General features: G+C 42.3%; 2 protein-coding genes and 1 non-coding gene across 6 annotated transcripts in view; 1 reads left to right on the top strand and 2 right to left on the bottom strand.

The window, feature by feature from the left end:
- Positions 1–4,819: 4,819 nt before the first annotated feature.
- On the bottom strand, positions 4,820–17,015 carry ZBED3 (zinc finger BED-type containing 3). Of its 2 annotated transcripts, none has more exons than XM_037000206.2 (3): positions 16,876–17,015; positions 10,252–10,366; positions 4,820–9,532 (listed from the first exon to the last, which is right to left on the bottom strand). In XM_037000206.2, exon 3 carries the CDS (start codon positions 9,525–9,527, stop codon positions 8,847–8,849), a length of 681 nt encoding a protein of 226 aa, XP_036856101.1. In that variant the 5' UTR covers positions 9,528–9,532; positions 10,252–10,366; positions 16,876–17,015; the 3' UTR covers positions 4,820–8,846. The 2 variants fall into 2 exon arrangements, with proteins under 2 accessions (XP_036856101.1, XP_073091035.1); XM_073234934.1 differs by having other exon boundaries at positions 16,884–16,985.
- PDE8B (phosphodiesterase 8B) overlaps positions 9,443–20,259 on the top strand; it is a 348,583-nt gene continuing 337,766 nt past the window's right edge. The window contains exon 1 of one of the 3 annotated variants that reach the window (XM_073234856.1): positions 9,443–9,563. The gene's annotated coding sequence lies outside the window, so the exon portion shown is untranslated. Of the gene's footprint in view, positions 9,564–16,833; positions 16,970–20,259 lie in introns of those variants that run through there. The other 2 variants (XM_073234853.1, XM_073234843.1) reach the window with 2 other exon arrangements.
- LOC118968755 (small nucleolar RNA SNORA47) lies at positions 12,001–12,137 on the bottom strand. The gene has a single exon (XR_005056584.1). It is a non-coding gene; the product is annotated as a small nucleolar RNA SNORA47 (small nucleolar RNA).

The raw sequence follows: 20,259 nt of genomic DNA, 5'->3' as shown, positions 1-20,259 counted from the left end.
ATGTATTGGGTAAGTAGTCACATGAAAGCCTTGATAGTTACCAAAAGAATATTAATACAAAATAGTTTCTGTTCATTTCAAAGTTTTTCCAGACCTTTACAGGGGAGCCTTGTAAACTCTGCCTTCAAAAAAATTTTAGTCATGTTTTTGAGGGTTTTATATATGTAGACAATAGTAAAACCTTAGTGAGGATTCCGCCCTTTATTTAGTTATGTATCTCCTCTGATTACCTAAGAATAATAGTAACTCTGCCTACATAGACATTTGGGTTTTATAGTTCTAAATCTGAACAATAAATCATTGAAACAAAAAAAACCTCAACATTAATCAGGTTACTGGAAATTAGAGTTGATGGAAAATGTGTAAATCAAAAAGTCCCTGGAGGCATGAGGAGCAGACACACTTTGGAATAACTTGGGGAAGTTAATGTGAATGAAGGCAAATAATGTCCTCTGCCTGTTGAGTAAGAATGACTTTCCAAAAATTCTTCCGACAAAAGCTAGCTTTATTCATCTGTGTTAAAATGCCATGGTATTTCATTGCCCAGAAAGCAAAAGACGGAGGAGTTGGTGGAATATTATTAAATGAATTTAAACATGTGACAGTGTGTTATTTAGCTACCAATTACTAGTAGACTTCAGAGGCCAGGAAGGTTGCCAACTCATTCATCTGACCATTACTTATCTTGACCAAAGACCCAGGAGAATATATACTGAAATAATAAAGCTCTCATTAGCATTTAATGCTTTTCCTTAAAGCCTTCATTTTAATACTATGAAATCTGATTTCACAGAATGTCATAATTAAGATTTTCATAAAAAGAAACATTTAATAGTATTTAAATATGTAATGACTCCCAGTGCTGCCTGAATTCATTCACATCATAAACCTACTAAAATGGGCTTTAATCTCTACTATGACCAAGCTACCTTTATTTAACCTTAATATTCAGTACTATCAAGGCCAATTAACGAGCCACACAAAAATAATTATCATTGCTTCATTATAATCACACTGTTAGAAATGTTAATCCAGTTAATCATCTACCATATTCACCATACAGGGCTCTGAATAACTGGCAGCTCTTTTCAAAACCCAAATTTTTCCTGGAGAGATGAATGTTTGCCTATTTAAGGCTATTTTAAAGAATATGCCAGAGACTCAGAATTACTCTAAAAGAGGACTTTCAGAAATGTTTGAAGCATCGAAGCATTTTTGGAATAACAATATAGTCTTCCAGGTGACTACTTGGGTGGGTTTTGATATGTAAGTTTGGTCAGATGACTCTGCAGTTACATCGTACTGAGTTTTGGCTAGGTCATTTGGTAAGTCAGGTATGAAATTTATGCTCTGATAGAAAAATATTCATGTCATAAAGGAAAATGTCTTGGCAAACCTTTACGTCTTCTGTGCAACCATGCCAGAATCGTCTGGGGTCCTTTGGGTTGGTTTTGAGTTTCCATTTAAATAAGAGAAAAAGGAGTCATAGTTACTGTGTTTAAACTGTATGCCAGAATTTGCATAAATGATTTTACTTAATCATTATAACAACTTAATCATTATAACAAGGTATGTATTATTCCCATTTTACTGGTGAGGAAACAGTTTGAGAGAGGTTAAGGTGATTGCCAAGGTGACACCTAGCATACATGTTTGGAGGCTTTGATTTCATTTATTGTTGTATTTCAACATGTTTATTAAGCATAATGTTTGAGTACTTTTATTTTGGAAGCTTACTTTTTAATACACACTTGACTCCAAAGGCTTGATCAACTATTTGCACATCACTACCCAGCCTTCCTAGTCAGCCAGATCCTCATCAGTGCACAAATTTACAAATGTTCTCAAAACTGTGGAGACCTCTGATTTCCCCCAGAAGCATCTTTTCACACCCACCTCCCAGGTATCTGTCTCAGAAAAATCCATGAGAACTCCCTGCACTGGGCATATAGATTAAGATATATGGAGGAAATATTAGGATCCCCACTAAAGTGTTGACTTCTGGGAAAAGGGGGCTCCCCCATAATACTCATGTCTTTCTCACCTTACCACCACCACCCACCCCAGACCTGGGCCAGGCAGTATAATGCTGTGGTAGGCAGATAATGCTGCCCTTCCTGCAAATGTCTAGGTCCTAATCCCTGGAAACTCAGTATGTTACCTGGCAGGGGAGAATTAAGTTGCAGATAGAATTAGGTTGTTAACCAACTGACCTAAGATGTGCAGAGCACACATTAAATGTGGAAAAGTGAGTCAGTGTGATGCAATGTGAGAAAGACTGGCCCTTGCTGGCCTTGAAGGTAGAAGAGGCTACAAACCAAGGAATGTGGGCAGACTTTAAAACCTGGAAAAGGCAAAGAATGGATTCTCTCCTAGAGTCTCTGGAAAGGAACACAGCCCTGCCAACATTTTGAGATACTTCTCAGACTAATGACCTATAGAACTGTAAGATGATAAATTTGTGTTGCTTTTAGCCACTCCCTTTGTGGTAGTTGGTTACAGCAGCAATAGGAAACTAACACAAAGGCTAACCTCTCCTCCTCTGGCAAAGCTGGCTGTCTTACCCCAGCACCAGAGCCTATGGATGAGAAGTAGCCAACATTAACCCAAGGGTCAGAAGGCACTCAGGCCAGGACACAGAGGTCCCATAACTGGTGAAGAGGTGGGCCAGAAGAGAGGCCTAGAGTTTGGTCCTGGTATGACTGGAATCCACGGATTGAGCAGCCTCCAGTCTGCTCCTCCGAAGCTGTGTGGTCTTCAGCGGGTCATGCCACCTTGTTGAAGTGTGGGGCCTCGTTTGTAAAATTTGAACAGTTACACAGAGTGTAGTATGGGGGAGCATGCTCATTACTGCTGCATGTGTTTTCAGTTCTTGGGAGTGAGTCTGATAGGGTTAGTACCTTAGTGTTGTGGAAGAAGTTTGACAAACTACTGTTATTTTAAATAATCATACATATATGACTTTCAACATTTTCTTCTAAATCTGCAGTTAACAAAAGTCCAGTTAAACAGAGCAACTGATTCAATCAAAGGTTGGTTGATGTTTCATTGTATTTCATGTAATCATACCATGTTAGGGCCAAAGGGGACCTGGATGATCACCTCATCCATTTTCCAGAAAAAGCAGATGCAGGTTGTGGAAAGGTATGAGTTCAAATCTAGAATTCCCTAAAGAGTCCATGGCAACAAAAGCCCAGTCTTTATCAGTCCCTTCTAAGATATGAAGGACATGAACAGCTATTTAAAGTACAAACTCCGTCCAAACCAAGCCAAGCCTTTCCCTCCTCCAGCCAAGGATGACAACTTAGCTGTATAAAAGGGCCTTGCTGTTTCAGCCTTGGTTGTCATTAACCTGCTTTACCTACACCCCCAAATTTCAACCTAAAGAAGTGACTGATAACTACATGATAGCAGGGGATCAGGAGTTGGGTTTGGAGCATTCTGTACCCTAGCCTGCACCTCAGCACTATCAAAGGCAGGTCCCTTGTTGAAGTGTGGAGCCTCATTTGTAAAACATGAACCGGGTGGTGCTATTTTAGCAAATGTGGTTACATAAATCAGAGAAGCTGTGCCGATAAGGGTGTTGGGGGATCAGCAGTGACAGCTGTGTGAACGGGCTGTGCTACAGCCAGACGGGATGGGCCCTGGAATCCATCTCTGCCCTTGCAAACACCTCTGTATAGCTGGCAGGAGGCCCGCTCTGCGGGTCGGTTCTGATAGCCCCTGTATTTTGTCTGGTGAGCCAGCAGAAGCCTGCAAGTCCAAAGAAGAACATCTATTGAGGAGGCTGGAGTTAGGTGAGCCCCTATGCCACCGTCTTCCGATAGTGGGCAAGCCCCTCGGGCTTATTTTTCTCCTTTTGTCACAAAACGCGGTTGAACTGGACAAGGACTGCATTTCTTGTTTTAGCTTTCACTCTTTTATTTTTCTGTTATTCAGGCTGGATAACCTCTATTGTCATACCTTGAAATTCACTGATTATTTCTCTTACCAGCTCACATATGCTGTTGTTCCCCTCTAGTGACTTTTAAAAATTTCAGTTACTGTACTTTTTCAACTCCATATAGAATTTCTATATGGTTATTTTTATATGATCTGCCTCTTTATTATCTATTTGATAAGTCATTGTCATCATACTGCTCTGTAATACTTTTTTTTCTTTTGGTATCATTAATGTACAATTACATGAGCAACATTACGGTTATTAGACTCTCCCCATTATCAAGTCCCCACCACATACGCCATTAGTCACTGTCTATCAGCGTAGTAAGATGCTATAGAATCACTACTTGTCTTCTCTGTTTTACTGTTTTCCTCGTGTTCCCCCCTACATTATACATGCTAGCCATAATGACCCTTTTCCCCCCTATCCCTCCCTTCCCACCCATCCTCCCCAGTGCCTTTCCCTTTGGTAACTGTTAGTCCATTCTTGGGTTCTGTGAGTATGCTGCTGTTTTGTTCCTTCAGTGCATTTCTTTCTAGGCTTTTCTGGAAGTGAGGATATATCAACCCTTGTATTGGAGGTTTTGTTTAAGGAAGCTGAATGTTGATGGTAAGGATTTTTCATTTGTGAAATATAATTTTTATAAGAGTAATGCGTGCTTGGCATAAAAAAATTACAGCCATGAAGGAGTGTATAAAACACAAAGTAAAATCTCTTCCCTTAACTACCAGAACCAGCACTTGGTCATCATCAGGCTAAGTGCTTTCCCTGCCCCTGCACAGGCTGCCCAGTACTCCCATTAGCCATCTTTTTGAGGGAGTGGTTAAGATTCTAAAAATCAATATTTGCTTGTGTTAATAGTTCTAACAATGGGTGAAATAGAAAACACATTTGTAGCAGCCTTTTTTTCCCTCCTGAAAGGTCCAAGTTCAGATCTTACAGCCTGACTCTTAAATCTACATGAAGAAGTTAAATTTCAGTACTTAATATAAGTAACTTAAACTGTTTATTAGAGTATGTAAAACTAGCAGAAAGATGAATAAAATACTAAAATGTTAAAAGCAGTTTTACTAATGTGACAGGACTTTGGGGGATTGTTTTTTTCCTGCTGTTCTTCCTAGATTGGGCCACTGCGTTTGGTGGTACCTACGTCATGAAAAAAAACAGGGTCAAGAAAAGCATTCCCGATAAGGGTGTCCTAGTAGTCTATTGGAGTCAAACCAAACAGTCCAATAGCTGATACTAAATCTTTACTGACTAAACAGCTTAAAAGTTATTATTGCTCTTTCCTTTCAGGCTATTTCTTTTCTGTTATGAATTCTCAATGTAAGATAAATGAATAATTACAGTAAAAATTACAGGAAAACTAACTTGTGAAAATCTTAAAACACACTGAATGGGTTCAATGCCTCAAATATTCACTGAGCAGCTTTCTGAATTCAAGGCACTGTGGGAATAGGATGAGTGAACTTCATCCCTACCCACCAGGGCTCAGGGTCTGGCAAGAAAAGGAAGACTGCCCACATAACCATATGCTAGATGGCCTGTTCTAAGGGTTGTGAGATAAAAAATGCTATATGGTATCCAGAGAAGTAAGGAAGCATCTCTAAATGAGGAATCAAGGAAAGCTTCATGCAGGCAGTAGAACTTGAACTTGGTCTTAGAAAACAGGTGGAATTTTCATACTCAGATTGAAAGGGTTTTTTAAGTGGATGAAAGGTAAACAGAGGTGACAAGACCAGGGTACCTCAGGAAGAACAAGGAGTCCAATTTGGCTGGAGCATACAGTACATGTAGGAGGGGGACAGAGAGATTGGCACCAGAGTGGGGGGACTTCATTGTCGGGCTATGACATTGAAGCTTGTAGATGGTGGGTGGTCTTGGTTGGGGGGTACTTTTGAGCAGGAAATGTGATATAGCTAGTGTTGGTTTAGGACTGTTCCTTTGGTCAAGTTGACTGCTAGGTAAGAGACAGTGGGGAAGACAAGAATGAGAAGATGAACCCCAGATGAATTATAAATGAGGCCTCAGCTTGGCAGGTGGCTTCAGAAGAAGACAGGTATGATACTGTGTAGAAACAGACTCAGTAGCATAGGAGCCAACGATTCAGTAAGACTGGATCCAAAGGCACTCTGTCTTGACATTACTTAGCTCCCGAGCCTTTCTTCCTCCAAAATGGGCATAAGAGTACTTAAGTCATGGGATTGCTGCATGGTAGGCAATTATTTTTGTAAAGCATTTACCACAGCTCTGACATATGGTGAATATTCAGTATATGTTAATGTCACTGATGATACTACCTGGAATCAGAAAGGAAACAGGTGTCAGCTTGGTGACTGAGGAACAAGGGTGACAGTTCAGCAGCCAGGAGGATGGCATCTGAAGGTAGAGACTGGATTTGGATCCCAACTCCAGTGCTTACCAGCTGTGATCTTGTACAAGCTACTTAACCCTTCTCTGTTTCCTTAGCTGTAAAATGGGCATAGTATTAATACCTCTGCAGGGAGCTGCTATAAGAATAGAGTGAGATAATACATGAAAAGTGTACAATATGTACCTAACACATTTTACAAGCCCAGTAAATGTTAGGTATTGGGTGAGGGGTGAGGGGCCAGGTGTGGGGTTGAGTAGATTTGCCCCTATCTGCAGTGGCAGGATATGTAAGTACAGGTGGAGACCTGTACCAGGGATTAGACGTGAAGGACACAACCAGAACGAATACTCAAGGCTGGAGGTAGTCAGGAGTTGCTGGCACAGAGGTGATTTTGTAGCTCTACAGGTAGATGAGGCAAGAATGAGTACATACACTGGCCTAAGGAAACAATCAGACAAATCCAGAATACAGAGTGTTCTGTAAGACATGGCCAGGTCTCTTCAAAAAGTGTCATAGGAAAAAAAAATAGGGGGCTGTTTAGACTGGAAGGGACTAAAGTTATAATCAATTATATGAATCTTGATTGGGTCCTGTTTTTTAGAAGATGAAAAGGCATTTTTGGGACAATTGGGGGAATTTTGATCAAGGTGTATTAGAGGCTATTAGGACATGCATGACTTAAGGTTGAGATGGCATGCATGTTTAGGGAGTAGGGAAAAAAAATAAATACAGGAAAATGTTATTTGTTCAGTCTGGGTGGAGGACATATGTAGGGTATTCACTGTACTAGCCTTTCAAAATTTTCTGGGTGCTTTAAAATCTTCAATTTTCCAAAAGATGAGAAAAAAGAGACCTGAAGATAAATTGTTTGGGAAGCAATCTACAACAGGAAAAGGAATTCTCCGGAGGAACAAACTCCACCTATCAGAAAAATTTCAGGGAGAGAGGAAGCAAAATGAAGGTTGAAAATAAATTATATACAGCCATTGGGAAATTGTAGTGGATCCTTAAGAGTTCGGTGTTGTGTGGAAAGCTGACCACAAGTGAAGGGGTAAAGAGTGGGGAAGACATACAGGCAGCAAGGACTATTCCACTGGATGTTCATTCCAGAGCACCCAGGCTGGGGGGGGCTTCCTTTTCAGTACAAGGGAGACTGGGCATTGATGAAGAAGAGGAAGAGTCTGAGCAAGGAAGGGATGAAAACGGAAGACGTGGCATGGGAGGGATGCCTTATCCCTTGGCTCCGAAGAGAGGATCATGGCGATGTCGGGAAGTGCTCTTTCTAATGAGGCTTGGGGCCGTGTCTTGCTAATAAGGTGGGCAGATGAGGGCTGGAAAATGGGGACATTTACCACAGCTGCTACTGGGTGTGAAGCTGGGGAAGGAAGACAGTTGAGGTGAGATAGGGTGCAGCTGGTACCGTTGGTAAGCCGGGGAGGGAGCAACAAGGGGTTCTCCAGAGATTGCCCTGTAAGGCACTAGAGATGACAGGGTAAAAGCAGCCATGGAAACTGGATAAAATGAGAGTTCCTGTGGCCAGGATTCTCACCTGGCCCTGGTTGACTAGCTCACTGCACACCTGTGGGCAATATATCGCTGTTGACTATATGAACAGCTCCACCCAGCGCTCTGCACGCAACGTGGTAGCACGGCTGCAAGGCTTCAGAGCAGAGGCCGGAGTAGTGGCAGTGCCAAGGACAGTGGGCCCAGAGGATGGCTGTGAGGGACAACTGTGAAGAGAGCCCCAGAGGACGGTTGTGCAGGATGACTGCAGAGAGCCCCAGAGGACGGCTGTGAAGGCAGAGAAACCCAGGGTATGGCTGTGCGGACAGAGGGACCCAGAGGCAGAGACCAGCTTGCTGCATGCAGACTTGCTCTGAGTGAACGGGATTCTAGTGACTGACCTGCCACCTGGAAATTAAGTTGGGTATAACCCTTTCACCCCAAGAACGTTTGGCTGTCAATTTTTTTGGTCACATTGAGTCCATAGTGAACTTGCCATGGGCTGAAACCCACTGCAAGACAGAAACTAAACGTCCCCCTTTTCAGAACTTGGTGCTGGGCACCGGCTACTCATCAAAGATCGTCTCATTAGGAAATGAGTAAAAATCTCCTTTAGGTAAAACGCTTTATCATTTTCATGCACTGTCCACCCTAAGTTGCCACGGCTAGTGTACAAGCTCCTGGTGTGATAGTCTTTGGTGTGTAACCAAGCCTCTGCCCTTCAGTTGCCAGGTGCAAGGCTCAGGCGGTCTAGGCTGCTCGAGCTCTCATTCCAAAGACAGGCAGAGGACAACTAACCCTGGCATGGATATCCACCAAAGGCCAACAGCAAAGGAGGCCAATGAATCTTGCGCTCCCAGGCACCCGAGAGCGGAAGTGATTTTAGGTTCTGCTCTGGCTTCCAAAGTACGTCTCAAGGCCCCACATCTAGAGATTGAGACTCAGCTCCCGGGTGAGGGTGAAGACGGTGGTCCGGTCCCACACCTGGGAGTGGCGCTTGCACGGGGTGGTGGAAGTGGCCAAATCCTACATTAGAATCTTCGTGATTATGCTGCCGGCCCTCTCCTTTTTGGGCTCCTCTTTGAGCGAGCCTGTGGCCAAGGCGCCTTCGCGGCGGCTCACTTCCCGCAACCGCGCCTGCAGCGCCTCCCTCTCGGCCTGCAGCTCGCGCCGCGCCTGGGCGGCCGCGCGCTCCTCCTCCTGCAGGGCCCTCCGCCTCCGCTCCAGGGCGCGCTCGCCCTGCTCCACGGCCGCCTCGCGCCGCGCCAGCTCGCGCTCGCGCAGGCTACCGCGCAGGGCCAGCGCACCCATCTGCTCCAGCAGGCGCGCCCAGTCGCCCTCGGCGGCGACGGCGGGGCCGGAAGGCGGCGGCGGGCAGGGAGCGGCGGCGGGCGGGCGGCGGCCGGCGCTCTTCTCCAGGTCCTGCGGGTGCGCGCTCTTCAGGTGCTTCCACAGCGCCGCGGTGCCCGCGTGGAGGCCCGGGCCGCGGCTCACCTGCTCGCCGCACAGCCGGCAGGTGGCCCAATGGCCAGCCCCGTGCCCCGGGCAGGCCGGGGCCAGGTGAAAGTACCCCCAGGCCTCGGAGTACGGCGCCCCCAGGCGGCCAAGTGGCGCCGGAGCCAGGCCGGGACAATGACTGCCCTGCGCCGCCGCGGCGTCCGGCCCGCCGCTCTCTTCCATGGTCACGGGCAGCTCGTCGTCCCTCATTCTCTCTGTAGCGTGTGCACATGGAGGGAGAAAGAGGTAAGAACGACAAGACTGCATATACACATCGCCCCTACGCACAGAACTTCTATGACCATAATCAGCCTGCGAAGAAATCCTGCCCCCTCTTACTATACACAGAAATGCTGTGGTTAGTTTGGGTGGGTACCTGGGCTGCTTTTTCAGTATTGCCTGTTGTTGATTCCTCAGAACAAAATGTTTATCATGACTAGCCCTTCTTTCTTTAACTAGGAATTCTCTTCGAAATCGAACGGGTGCCCAACTAACAAGTACTTACATTAAAAAATGAGAATCTGAGCTTCTTAAATGGAAAGAATTAGCTAAATAGGCAGCTGTATGTAGGTTAGTTTTAACTAGTCTTCACTGTTTAAAAAAAAAGTTCCCGTTTTTTCTCTTCAGAGCAAGAGCAAGGCTCCCTTTTGTATTGTCCTCCCAGTGTTGCAGAGCAAGCTTTAGAAATGGGCAGGAAACAAAGCTTTAGGAATGAAAAATTTGTCCTTAAACTTCAGGGGTGAGCGTGCCAGTGGTGAACGACCTTTTAAAAAACTTTCAGTGAAGGAGCTATTTTCAAGATAATATCTTTCTTTTTGTGATTTTAAAACAATGTGCTTGTGAGAGAAATGGCAGTACTGAAAAACATTAAAATGTTTACAAAATATGCACATTTAGGAAATAGCAGTATACAAAGCAGTTTTCTAAACTTTACCTTTAACTTAGTTGGTGGGCCACGTCCTCAGGGCCTTGGGGTTTGCAGCCAATCCAAGTTCTCAGGTAGAAACACTGTAGCATGACTCCTGAGTTCTGAAGAACCATCAGTAGGGCTAGGAGTAAATTCAGAGGACAGGAGGTCACGTAAAGGAAATTCAATTAAACAGCCCTAAAGGTAGATCCTAGAAATCCTGCCTGATGCCATGTCCTTCTGGTGTTCATTTTTTTCTGACCTCTAGTCATAAAACAAAAATCATCTATACTTGTTCCTCCCAGCTAAATGGCTCCCTCTATATATTTGCAGGATAAAGAGTTTGATCAATAAATACTTTAAGTTAAGGAAGAAAAAGGAAGAAGTTTAGCTTCTGGCTTTCTTCAGCAAATATCTGTTGTTAAAGGGATCTAAACAGAACTCAGTGACCATCACTACAAAGTCTTTTCTATAAGAAACAATTTACCACTGCAATAACCTATCAAACAAGGAGAGGACAGAAAGGTGAAGTTTATGCTTTAGGAAATAACTTCACAAAGGACCAAAATGTGTGGATTCTACACAAATTTGCTTTGAAATTTAAAAACAGTAATAAGAGAACACATGGTAGACTTGGAGCTCTTCTAAGAACTTATTTCAGGGGGAAAATTGAGGCCAAGATGGGAGAATGATGCACGTTGGGATACCCAGTGCTATTCTTACATTGTCAGGGTTTGAACCAGCAGCAGTACACATGATAAAGTTCCAGAATCTCTTCTATTAAACACTACTAGGAATGACTGAGGTAAGGATGAGAACAGGAAAAATAAGTTGTTATAATAATAGTAGTATTTAGTGTAAACTTTAATTCAGTTGCTAATAGTCTTGTTACAGATGCATTACAATTTTCTAAATCTCACATTTTTTCCCACCAAGAAACTCAGCATCAGGCATAACATTTAATCTATCTCTTGAATTAAAAAAAAATACTGAATTTACCAGACTCATGGAAAAAGACAAGTACTAGGCCTCTTCTAACAAAAGAAACAGCTATTTAATTATCTTCTGATACAGTATGCATTGATTTCAATGTGGTTATGCATGGTGACCAATATAAAAGTCTTTAGGAATTAAAGGTTAGATATCCCACAAGAGAGTTATTAAATCACTGAAGTCCACAAAACAAGAGGTGGGATAGGAGGGGAGTTTCAGACCACTTTCGAGGATAATCTTTTTATGGTTAGCAAACATCACAGTAATGTAACATTACAGTTAGCATACAGAATCAGATTTTAGTCTTAGAATTGTTTTTGTTGCCTAACTTTACCTAAAATTTTTTCTATACCTTCTTTTTTTAGAATTTTATTCATTGTACATTAGAACCTTATCTTTCCAGAGTTCCTTTTTAAGATTACTAGACATACACAAAACTAGAGACAATAGGATTATGAATCCCTCTATTTATTTTATAAATTTAAAAAGATTTTAAGTTCTCGAATATCAAAACTATTGCTCTGCATTCTGATAAGCTCTCTTGAGCTGGTGGTTGAAATTGTGCAGAAGCTTCAGACACTCATGACTGATGTGCCCTTAAAGTGCTAGAGATGACTAATGATGTCTCTGGGTTTCTTCAAAATCTGGATGCCCAGAGGGTACCACATACATGAATGTCATCTGTTATGAGTTAAGATAGAAATGAGGGTGAGAGCACTGATTTTGATGTCTGAATCCTTTAGATTTAATGGAACACCTCATCTGAGCCAGGGGCTCAGCACCAAAATGTCGGCCAGCACAGCGCTGCCCCTCTGAGGGTGGCAGAGGGACATCCTCTGCCTTGGCAGGCCTTGGCTCTTGGAGGTCTAACCAGTGAAAGGCAGCACAGTATGGAACTGCCCCACCTTCTCAGTCCTCCGCACACAACTACATTCTGGCTTAATGCAATCTTCTGGGCAGACTCAGTATCTAAAGAGTGACCAGCAGTCAGTGGCCACAAGTCATAACAGCCTTCCTAGCTCTGCTGAACAACTCCTGAGCTCATTTCAACCATCCCTATAGTGCAGAGGAAGAGAGCCTCCTAGTCAGTCATCTTGGCCTGGAAGAGAAGCTTGAGAACATTGTCACAACCCTAATCCACAAAGAGCTCTTACAAACTTACAAGAAAAAGCCAACCCAATTGAAAAATGGGCAAGAAATATGAGTAGGCAAAATGACCTAGGAGCAAAATCAAATGGCTAGAAATTTGTGAAAAGATGCACAGCATTACTTATATTCAGGGAAGTGCTATTAAAGTAACAATAAGGTAATAAAGTAACAATAAGGTGTCATTTTAGATTCATCACACTGACAAAAACAAAGGGGTCCGTCAGCCAAAGCTAGAAGGGAGGCAGAGAAAAGGGTATGCTCATGTATCACTAGTGGATATGTGATGACTTTTAGGAAAGCAATCTGGCAATTTCTGTTAATTAAAAATGGATATAATCAGGGATCCCACCCTTGAGAATCTTTGTAGAGCTATAAGTAAAGTAATATATATTAGGGTGTTTACTACAGTATTATTTATAATGGCACAAAACAGGAAACAAGGGAATGCCTATCAAGAGGATGGTTGGGTAAGAATGTGAGTTCATACCAGGGAATATTATGCAGCTGTTAAAGGATGGATTGGAGCTCTGCTAGGTGACCTAGAAGGATTTCTGGAGGAATTGTTTAGGAAGAAAGGCAATTTGCAGGAAAGTATGTATAATATCTCATATAATATAGAGGTCTGTATAGGGTGTATGTATATATATTTTAAACGAATTTTTATTACACAAAGGTTTTCACATGATTGGATATTTTTCTGCTTTGTACACAATTACTCTCTCCACAGAGAGGCTGCCTCTTAATGCTTTCATCTGGTTAGGGCAAGCACTAAAATCCTGATTTTAAGAGAATAGTAGTAAAAAGTCCTCAGTGATTTAAGTTGAAAGCAATACAGTGGTACACGGCTCTTGTACTCAGTTATCAGGAATATACAAATGGTTTTTATTCAAAAACACAAAATTATCTGTAGGCATGGACAATGACAGCAGTAAACTATTAGATGTTGTCAGCTGAAACCAGTAACTGATGGTTATGTACATGCATATAAAGAAAATAAGGAAGGAGGAACTCTGAGGGGGTGGCAGCTGACAAAAAAGGAGGAGGTCAACACAAAAGGAAAACAAAAAACGTACTAAGAACTTGCCTATGGTCATGTGTGTACATTTAGGTAGTGTGTATATATATATATATATATATATATATATAGAAGAGTCTATACATAAATAATTTATAAAACAATCAGGCATGTAAGCTCAGGCAGGGCTAGGCAGCCTTATGTGTGGAGACTGGGGGGATAGTCCCCTGGGGCCCCGAGTGCTGCCATCTGGCCTCTGAGGGAACCGGATGCCTGAGGATGAGCAGTGTTGGGTAGGCCTGAGCAGAAGATTCCGTAGCCACAGGAGGTGCAGGATGCGATGGGGGGGCACCTACCTCACTCATCCCCCTAGCACAGGGCACGCAGTCAGGGGATGCCGCACTAAAGGCAATGAGCCTGACTCTACATTCCTTAGACCCAGATCACCAGAGTCTGTCTCCCCATCTGTTAAGGGAAATAAAATTATCTACTTCTTAACCGGTGGCTGAAGTCAGATAAGGCAAATGATCTCACTGTTGTACTTTCCTATATAATTATATAAGTTCAAGTCATGAACAAAAATAAGCTACCAGTATTTACTGCTCAAGCATGCCCACATTAAGATCTTAGTGGCTAAAAGCAGTGTTATTTTTCTCTTTGACATTCTATTATTCAATTCAGTAGGTAGTTTAAGTTAGAAGAATTCTCTTAGGGATATCTGAATACAAAAACCAAATAAAAAATATCATTCTTCTACTTCCCCTCCCCAACCAAATTTATTTTTGATTTCTACATTGGCCTTCATGCAAAACAGGTTGCTCATCACTCAGGTGGAAGGCAATGGGGCGGTCTGTTTAACTGGAGCCCTGTGAGCATTCCTTTCTTACCAAGTACCCCCCAAAACATATATGCATTAACTGTATGGGTAGCTAACAAAAAGAAAATGAAAAATAAGAGCTTAATTTTTCCTTAAACAGTTTTTAAACTAACAGAAAGGTGCTAATGAATGTGATTATTTTGTTTACATTCATTCACTCCATCCACTCTTTGATTCAAATGCTCAGTGGTGCACCTGCTCAGGGTCAGGCACATGCTTGCTGCTCAGGATGCCAAGAGGAGAACAGCATAGTTCCTGCTCTCCGTTAAGTCCCCTATCTGGTGGGGAAAGATGCTTCCAGCAACAGTTCTGATACCTGTGGTAAAGGTCAGAGCAGTGTTCACTCAGAGTGAATTCCATTACACAGTGTCTACACTGGGGAAGGGGTGGGCCTTGGGGTCCTAACACAGGTCATGCAGACACTCCTGCTTCGGCAGCCCTTCCCTTCTTACCTCCCTCAGGGTACAGAATTCACACAAACACATTACCACTAGAGCTCACTCTCATAATATTCTAAATCTTTAGTTGTATAACTAGGCTTCCAAGCTCCTACTTTAAAGTAACATTTCTTAAAGCATCATGAAAGCACTGCTCGCATTAAATTAATATGGAAAATTTCGAGTCCAATTTTGAGGGAAAAAACTGAAAAAAGGGTAGATTTTAGCTATTTCATGGAAGGAGAGAGAGTAGTGTTGTTGGTACTACACCTTTGAACTCCCCTATGGTGGATTTCATTTGCATATCTAGTATCTGGAAAGGATGATAAGTCTAAGTCTGTGGAAAATAATGTTAATTGAGAATCATCCTATAACCCCCCTACAAAGTTAATTTTATTACTGTATACTTATGCTTGTACATATACATTATAGTTAGCAAGGCTAAAGGGCAAAGAACCAGATAATGTTCTCAAAAGGAAATACCTAATGAATTACAGTTTTATTTGTCCTTACATAGTCAAGGCTAATCACTTCAGGTGGATTAATTAGGCATAGTTATAAACAAGTATGTGTAGGTTGAGCCTGGATCCTAGGTAAGAAATTCACACTAATGTGAAATCCACACAGACTTGTGTGGAAACACTGACAGTTTCATTCACTTCATCCAACCCTGACTTTAATCAAAGCAAACATAATAATTGAAACAAATAATTAGCCTTACCAACTGAAGAAGTATCAAGGAAACCACAATTTATTCAGCTTTTACCTATCTCTGCTGAAATATTATTTACTGCCATGTACTCATCTATTTATAAATAGATTCAGATAGAAAAATTAGACCAGAATCACCAGGCTAAAAAGACTCAGGTGAAGTTAAAAAGCAAGTAAAAATGTCTCCAAACTGTAAAGTGTAGATAGATACTTGGGTCAGGGAATAAAGGGTTAAATGTAAAAATATTTAGGGAAAGGTTATGCATTGATTGTTAAAAATACTGGGCCCATGACTAATTATTTGGTGAATCAGAGATGCTGTCTATCTGTAAGCCAAATTCTTAGATACCTGAAACCATTAGCTAAAAGGCTCAGAAGTATTCTCCATTAATGCATTTTTAAAAATGGAAATTTATATTCTGCGCAGAAGTAGACCTTTATTTCAAGTCTATTTTACTTAATACATATGTTCCCAAAAGGAAAGGTGTTGATACATTTTTATCTTGTAAAAATTCATAGTTTAATATGAATTAGAGGGATTTAAAGCTGCCCTACTTTGAAGGTGTTGCAACACAAAGATTTTTTTGAGACTTACCTGGCTTTGATTCTTGGTCTTTTTACACATTGTTGAGTACTTTTTATTATGGGTTGCCTGAAGCTATGTTTGGCCAAAAAGGGTATACAACTAATACATTAATGAAAAGTGCAGCAAATAATTATCCTAATTATGTCAATTTATTAAGCTTTTTATACAATAGTTTCTCTTAAACACCCTATCCTTGTAGTCTGGGCTAATTAGAAGTTTGGATGGTAGCTGGTACTTACATTTTTGCCTCCAAGGAGGGAAAAATAATTTTGCTGGATAAGTTTCGGGCATTTGATTAGTGTTAAGTCAGTACAGCAAACTACTCTGACGTACTCCAAAGGGATCAGAAAATTCTTTTGTTTGAGCGCCATAGAGGTGGGGGAAGGGATTCTGGTTTGAGCATCTGGCTTGCTTTCAGTTTCTCCTCGCCGAAGTGGGAAACATTAAGAAAGTCGCAATTAGAGAAAAGAGCACACTACAGGGTACCCAACCACTTGCACTGTTGAAAGTATGAATGCAGTAAGTAATTTCAATAAGGGAAGAGCAGATTGGATAATCCCGAGTAACTTTTTTTTAGGGGACAAAGTAGAGGAGCAAAAATGAGGTGCTCCAAGAAACTAAACAGTGCCTTTATGCAGAAAAGGGGGCCAAATGCCTCTTTTATGGTAAGGACAACCTGACCACGGAGAAGGAAGGGCACGTCCGTACCCCGTGCGCGAGCGAACCTGTCATATACACCGTCCTGTCCTGGCCACCTGTGGTCCCCGAGGCCGGGACTGGACCGCAGGCTCACTCGGCCCCGGCCCGGGCAGCCTCCCTCCCCCCGGCCACCGCAGCCCGACCAGGCCTCCAGGGGCCCCGGCGCACGCCGACCCACACTCACCCCCTCACCCCTGCAGCTCGGTGTCGCGGGAGGCGGGCTGGGAGCCCGAGATCCACGCAGACCCCATCCGGGCTCTTCGCAGACATTTTGTTCGGTAGGGAAATCTCCGCGCGTCTCCCTTAAAGAAACAGCATTCAATTCACAAATCTGGGGGCGAAACGGGGGTCGGTGACGTGTGGCGTGTGGTAGAAAGGGCTGGGAAATCACTCCGAAACCATCCAGGTCCATGACTGACAGACTTGTGTTTGCAAAGGTTTAAAAATGCTGCAGCAGCTTAGTGTTCTTCAGAGACAGAATTTTTGTTTTATATCTTCACAACATTAACCTTCCAAGACCTGGATTCCCGCCCGGTCTGAGTGCAGTTTGCGTCCTTTCAGGTGGGAGGTGTGTGATGGCTCCAGTGGTTGGAAACAATCCTCCGAACCAAGGTCTGCACAGGAAAAGGCAGACCTCACTGGTGTTCACTACAGTGTAATAACACTAGCATGGTGTATCTGTCCACTTTTGATAGGTCATGCTGAGGTAACAATCCCAACAACTCAGTGATTTACAATAAACATTCATTTCTCAAGTAAATTATGTCTGCTGCAGGCAGCTTTGGCTCTACTCCTCCAGTTTCCTTTATTCCAGGCTCCAGGCTGAAAGATCAGCTTTTGGGGGACACACCCACTGTTTGCTGGTGAGACAGGGACTGTGGATGTAGTCAGAGTAGGGTGAGGGCCTCCGGAAAAAGCAAGGCAGGATATTTGCAGTCAGAGTAATGTAACTAACTACATGCAACAACCCTCCCTCCTACTAAAACTCTATGTTGAACATTAAGCTCTAGAGTCATTCTTCAGTGAGATCAGTTAATGTTCCCCAGATAAAGAAGAGTAGCACATGTCTTATTATGCTGATCATTTGTAATCATGTGTAAGATTCACGTTAGCATGCTAAAAGGCCCAGGCCTATGTGCTGTCTTTCCTCCTTCATATCTGACAGGTGATTTTGCAAACTGAGCAACTGATTTAGCTGCAGGCCCAGCTGTAGCCGGGATGGTAAAAGGTGGAAGAATTCCATCTTGAAGATAAGATTGCATTTTAACACCCAGGAAGTTCAAGAGGCAGAATTCTTTAGCAAATAGACAATACCTCAGCCCACCTTGGGGGCTGGGCAGGTAGCCTTTTGGTATGCTCCCAGACCAAGATGCTGGTATCCCAGAGAGAAATCAAGGCAGGAAATTCCTTATGTTGTTAATTTTTAATATTCAGGGACCACTTAACAAGTCCACACCCCTAAACTCTTTTTCACGTTCCCAAATATCCTCAACTGCCTATAAAACCCCTAGACAACACACCACCACGGACTCTCATGTCCCCTCCTGGCATGAGCCAGGAGCTCTGTCCTTTCACTTTACCTCTAAATAAAAGCCTGTACCTTGCTCTCCTATCTTGAGCGTTTGTGAAGCTCATTCTTCGGCTTCGTGAACAAGAACCCTGGCATCACTGGAACCGATTTTGAGGGAAAAAGAGTCCTGATTTGTAGTGTTGACTGTTTCCATGATGTAAATACTCCCACCATGACCTATTTCAAGCTCCTAACAGTTTAACAAGAGGCTTGCCAAATTTCTGGAAATGTGACAATCAGCTTTTATACGCCACTGGTACCTGCTGCTCTGAGGACAGCTCACTTTCTGCTGGCCTCAATTCTGCTCACATGCTGTTGGCTATGCAAGGCATATGACAAAGCCTGCTGTCAGTGGGGCCAGAAAGTATCCTCCTCAAAAGGAAGCCTTGCAAGTCATAGGACAATGCGCAGAGATGGGCATTGTTTCTGCAAACCAGAGTTTCAAAGTCCATCAGCTGAGTTTCTCCTTACCATGTTTCAGAAGAAACTGGTTGGGAGTTTTTAAAGGGATAATTTTGCTGTGTGAAGGTTATCTACTAGCTTAATAATTTTCTTCTCATCCCAGAGGACTCTTATGGCTGTGAACATCTTATTAAAAGAAAAGTAACTAGTATGAAAGAATCAGGTTAAAGCCATCTCTTATTCATGGCTTAATTCATAAACAAATTTTTAAAGTTTATTGTATCTGGCAATCCTTTTTAAGAAGAGGCTTTATTACTTTGAGCACCTTGAAAATCCATTTGGCTTTAAACTGACCATGTAAGGAAGTATATGATATTTTTATTAGCAGTTCATAGAACACTTTTCATAGGTGCTGATTATGAGTAAAATGCTATCCTAAACCTGAGTAAGAGTCTGGAGATTCAAGAGACCACTCTTGCCCTCAAGAAGATTACACTCAGTAAGAGTAAAACAAACTTAAAGAAGAAAGTACAAAATGATACAAGAGGAAAATCCAAACAACACACTAAATTGAGAACAGTTATGTCTTCTTGAAAGTGGCATCATTTAGCCAAGACCTGAAAAAGGGTAGGATTTGGGCTCCTGGAATTATATGTTTATTTTTTTAGTGAGATGCATTTTGGATTTATTTTTTTTTTTTTTTTTTTTTTTTTTTTTTTTTTTTTGAGAGGGCATCTCTCATATTTATTGATCAAATGGTTGTTAACAACAATAAAATTCAGTATAGGGGGGTCAATGCTCAATGTACAATCATTAATCCATCTCAAGCCTAATTCTCGTCAGTCTCCAATCTTCTGAAGCATAACGAACAAGTTCTTACATGGTGAACGAATTCTTACAGAGTGAATAAATTCTTACATGGTGAACAGTACAAGGGCATTCATCACAGAAACTTTCGGTTTTGATCATGCAATATGACCTATAAACCATCAGGTCAAATATGAATATTCATTTGATTTTTGTACTTGATTTATATGTTGATCCCACATTTCTCCTATTATTATTATTATTTTTATTTTTAATAAAATGCTGAAGTGGTAGGTAGATGCAAGATAAAGGTAGAAAACATAGTTTAGTGCTGTAAGAAGGCAAATGTAGATGATCAGATGATCAGGTGTGTGCCTATGGACTAAGTATTAATCCAGGCTAGACAAGGGCAGCAAGACATCCACGGATGCAGAAGATTTCTCTCAAAGCAGGGGGGGTGAGGTTCTGAGCCTCACCTCTGTTGATCCCCAAATTCTCACCTGATGGCCCCCCTGCGACTGTGCCTGTCTTAGGTTGTTCCTCCCTTGAGGAATCTTACCCGTCTCTGGCTAACCAGTCATCTTCCGGGGCCATACAGGGAAATGTAAAGTTGGTAAGTGAGAGAGAAGCCATATTGTTTGCAAAGGTTAGCTTTTAACTTCTTTGCAGATTTATGCCCTGTGGCTTCTATGCCCAGCACTTGTCTCGAGGTATCTTTACCACCTGGAGGAATTATGATACTCGGTAAATTCGATATGAGGCACGAATTCTATTTAAGGTTTGTAATTA

Source organism: Manis javanica, chromosome 1 (genome assembly GCF_040802235.1).
Source record: "Manis javanica isolate MJ-LG chromosome 1, MJ_LKY, whole genome shotgun sequence".
NCBI classification, from domain to species: Eukaryota; Metazoa; Chordata; class Mammalia; order Pholidota; family Manidae; genus Manis; species Manis javanica.
This window is presented reverse-complemented; position numbering and strand designations above follow the sequence as displayed.

Excerpts from the sequence above, each read along its gene's own strand:
- ZBED3 (XM_037000206.2), bottom strand. The coding sequence starts at position 9,527 with ATGAGGGACGACGAGCTGCCCGTGACCATGGAAGAGAGCGGCGGGCCG.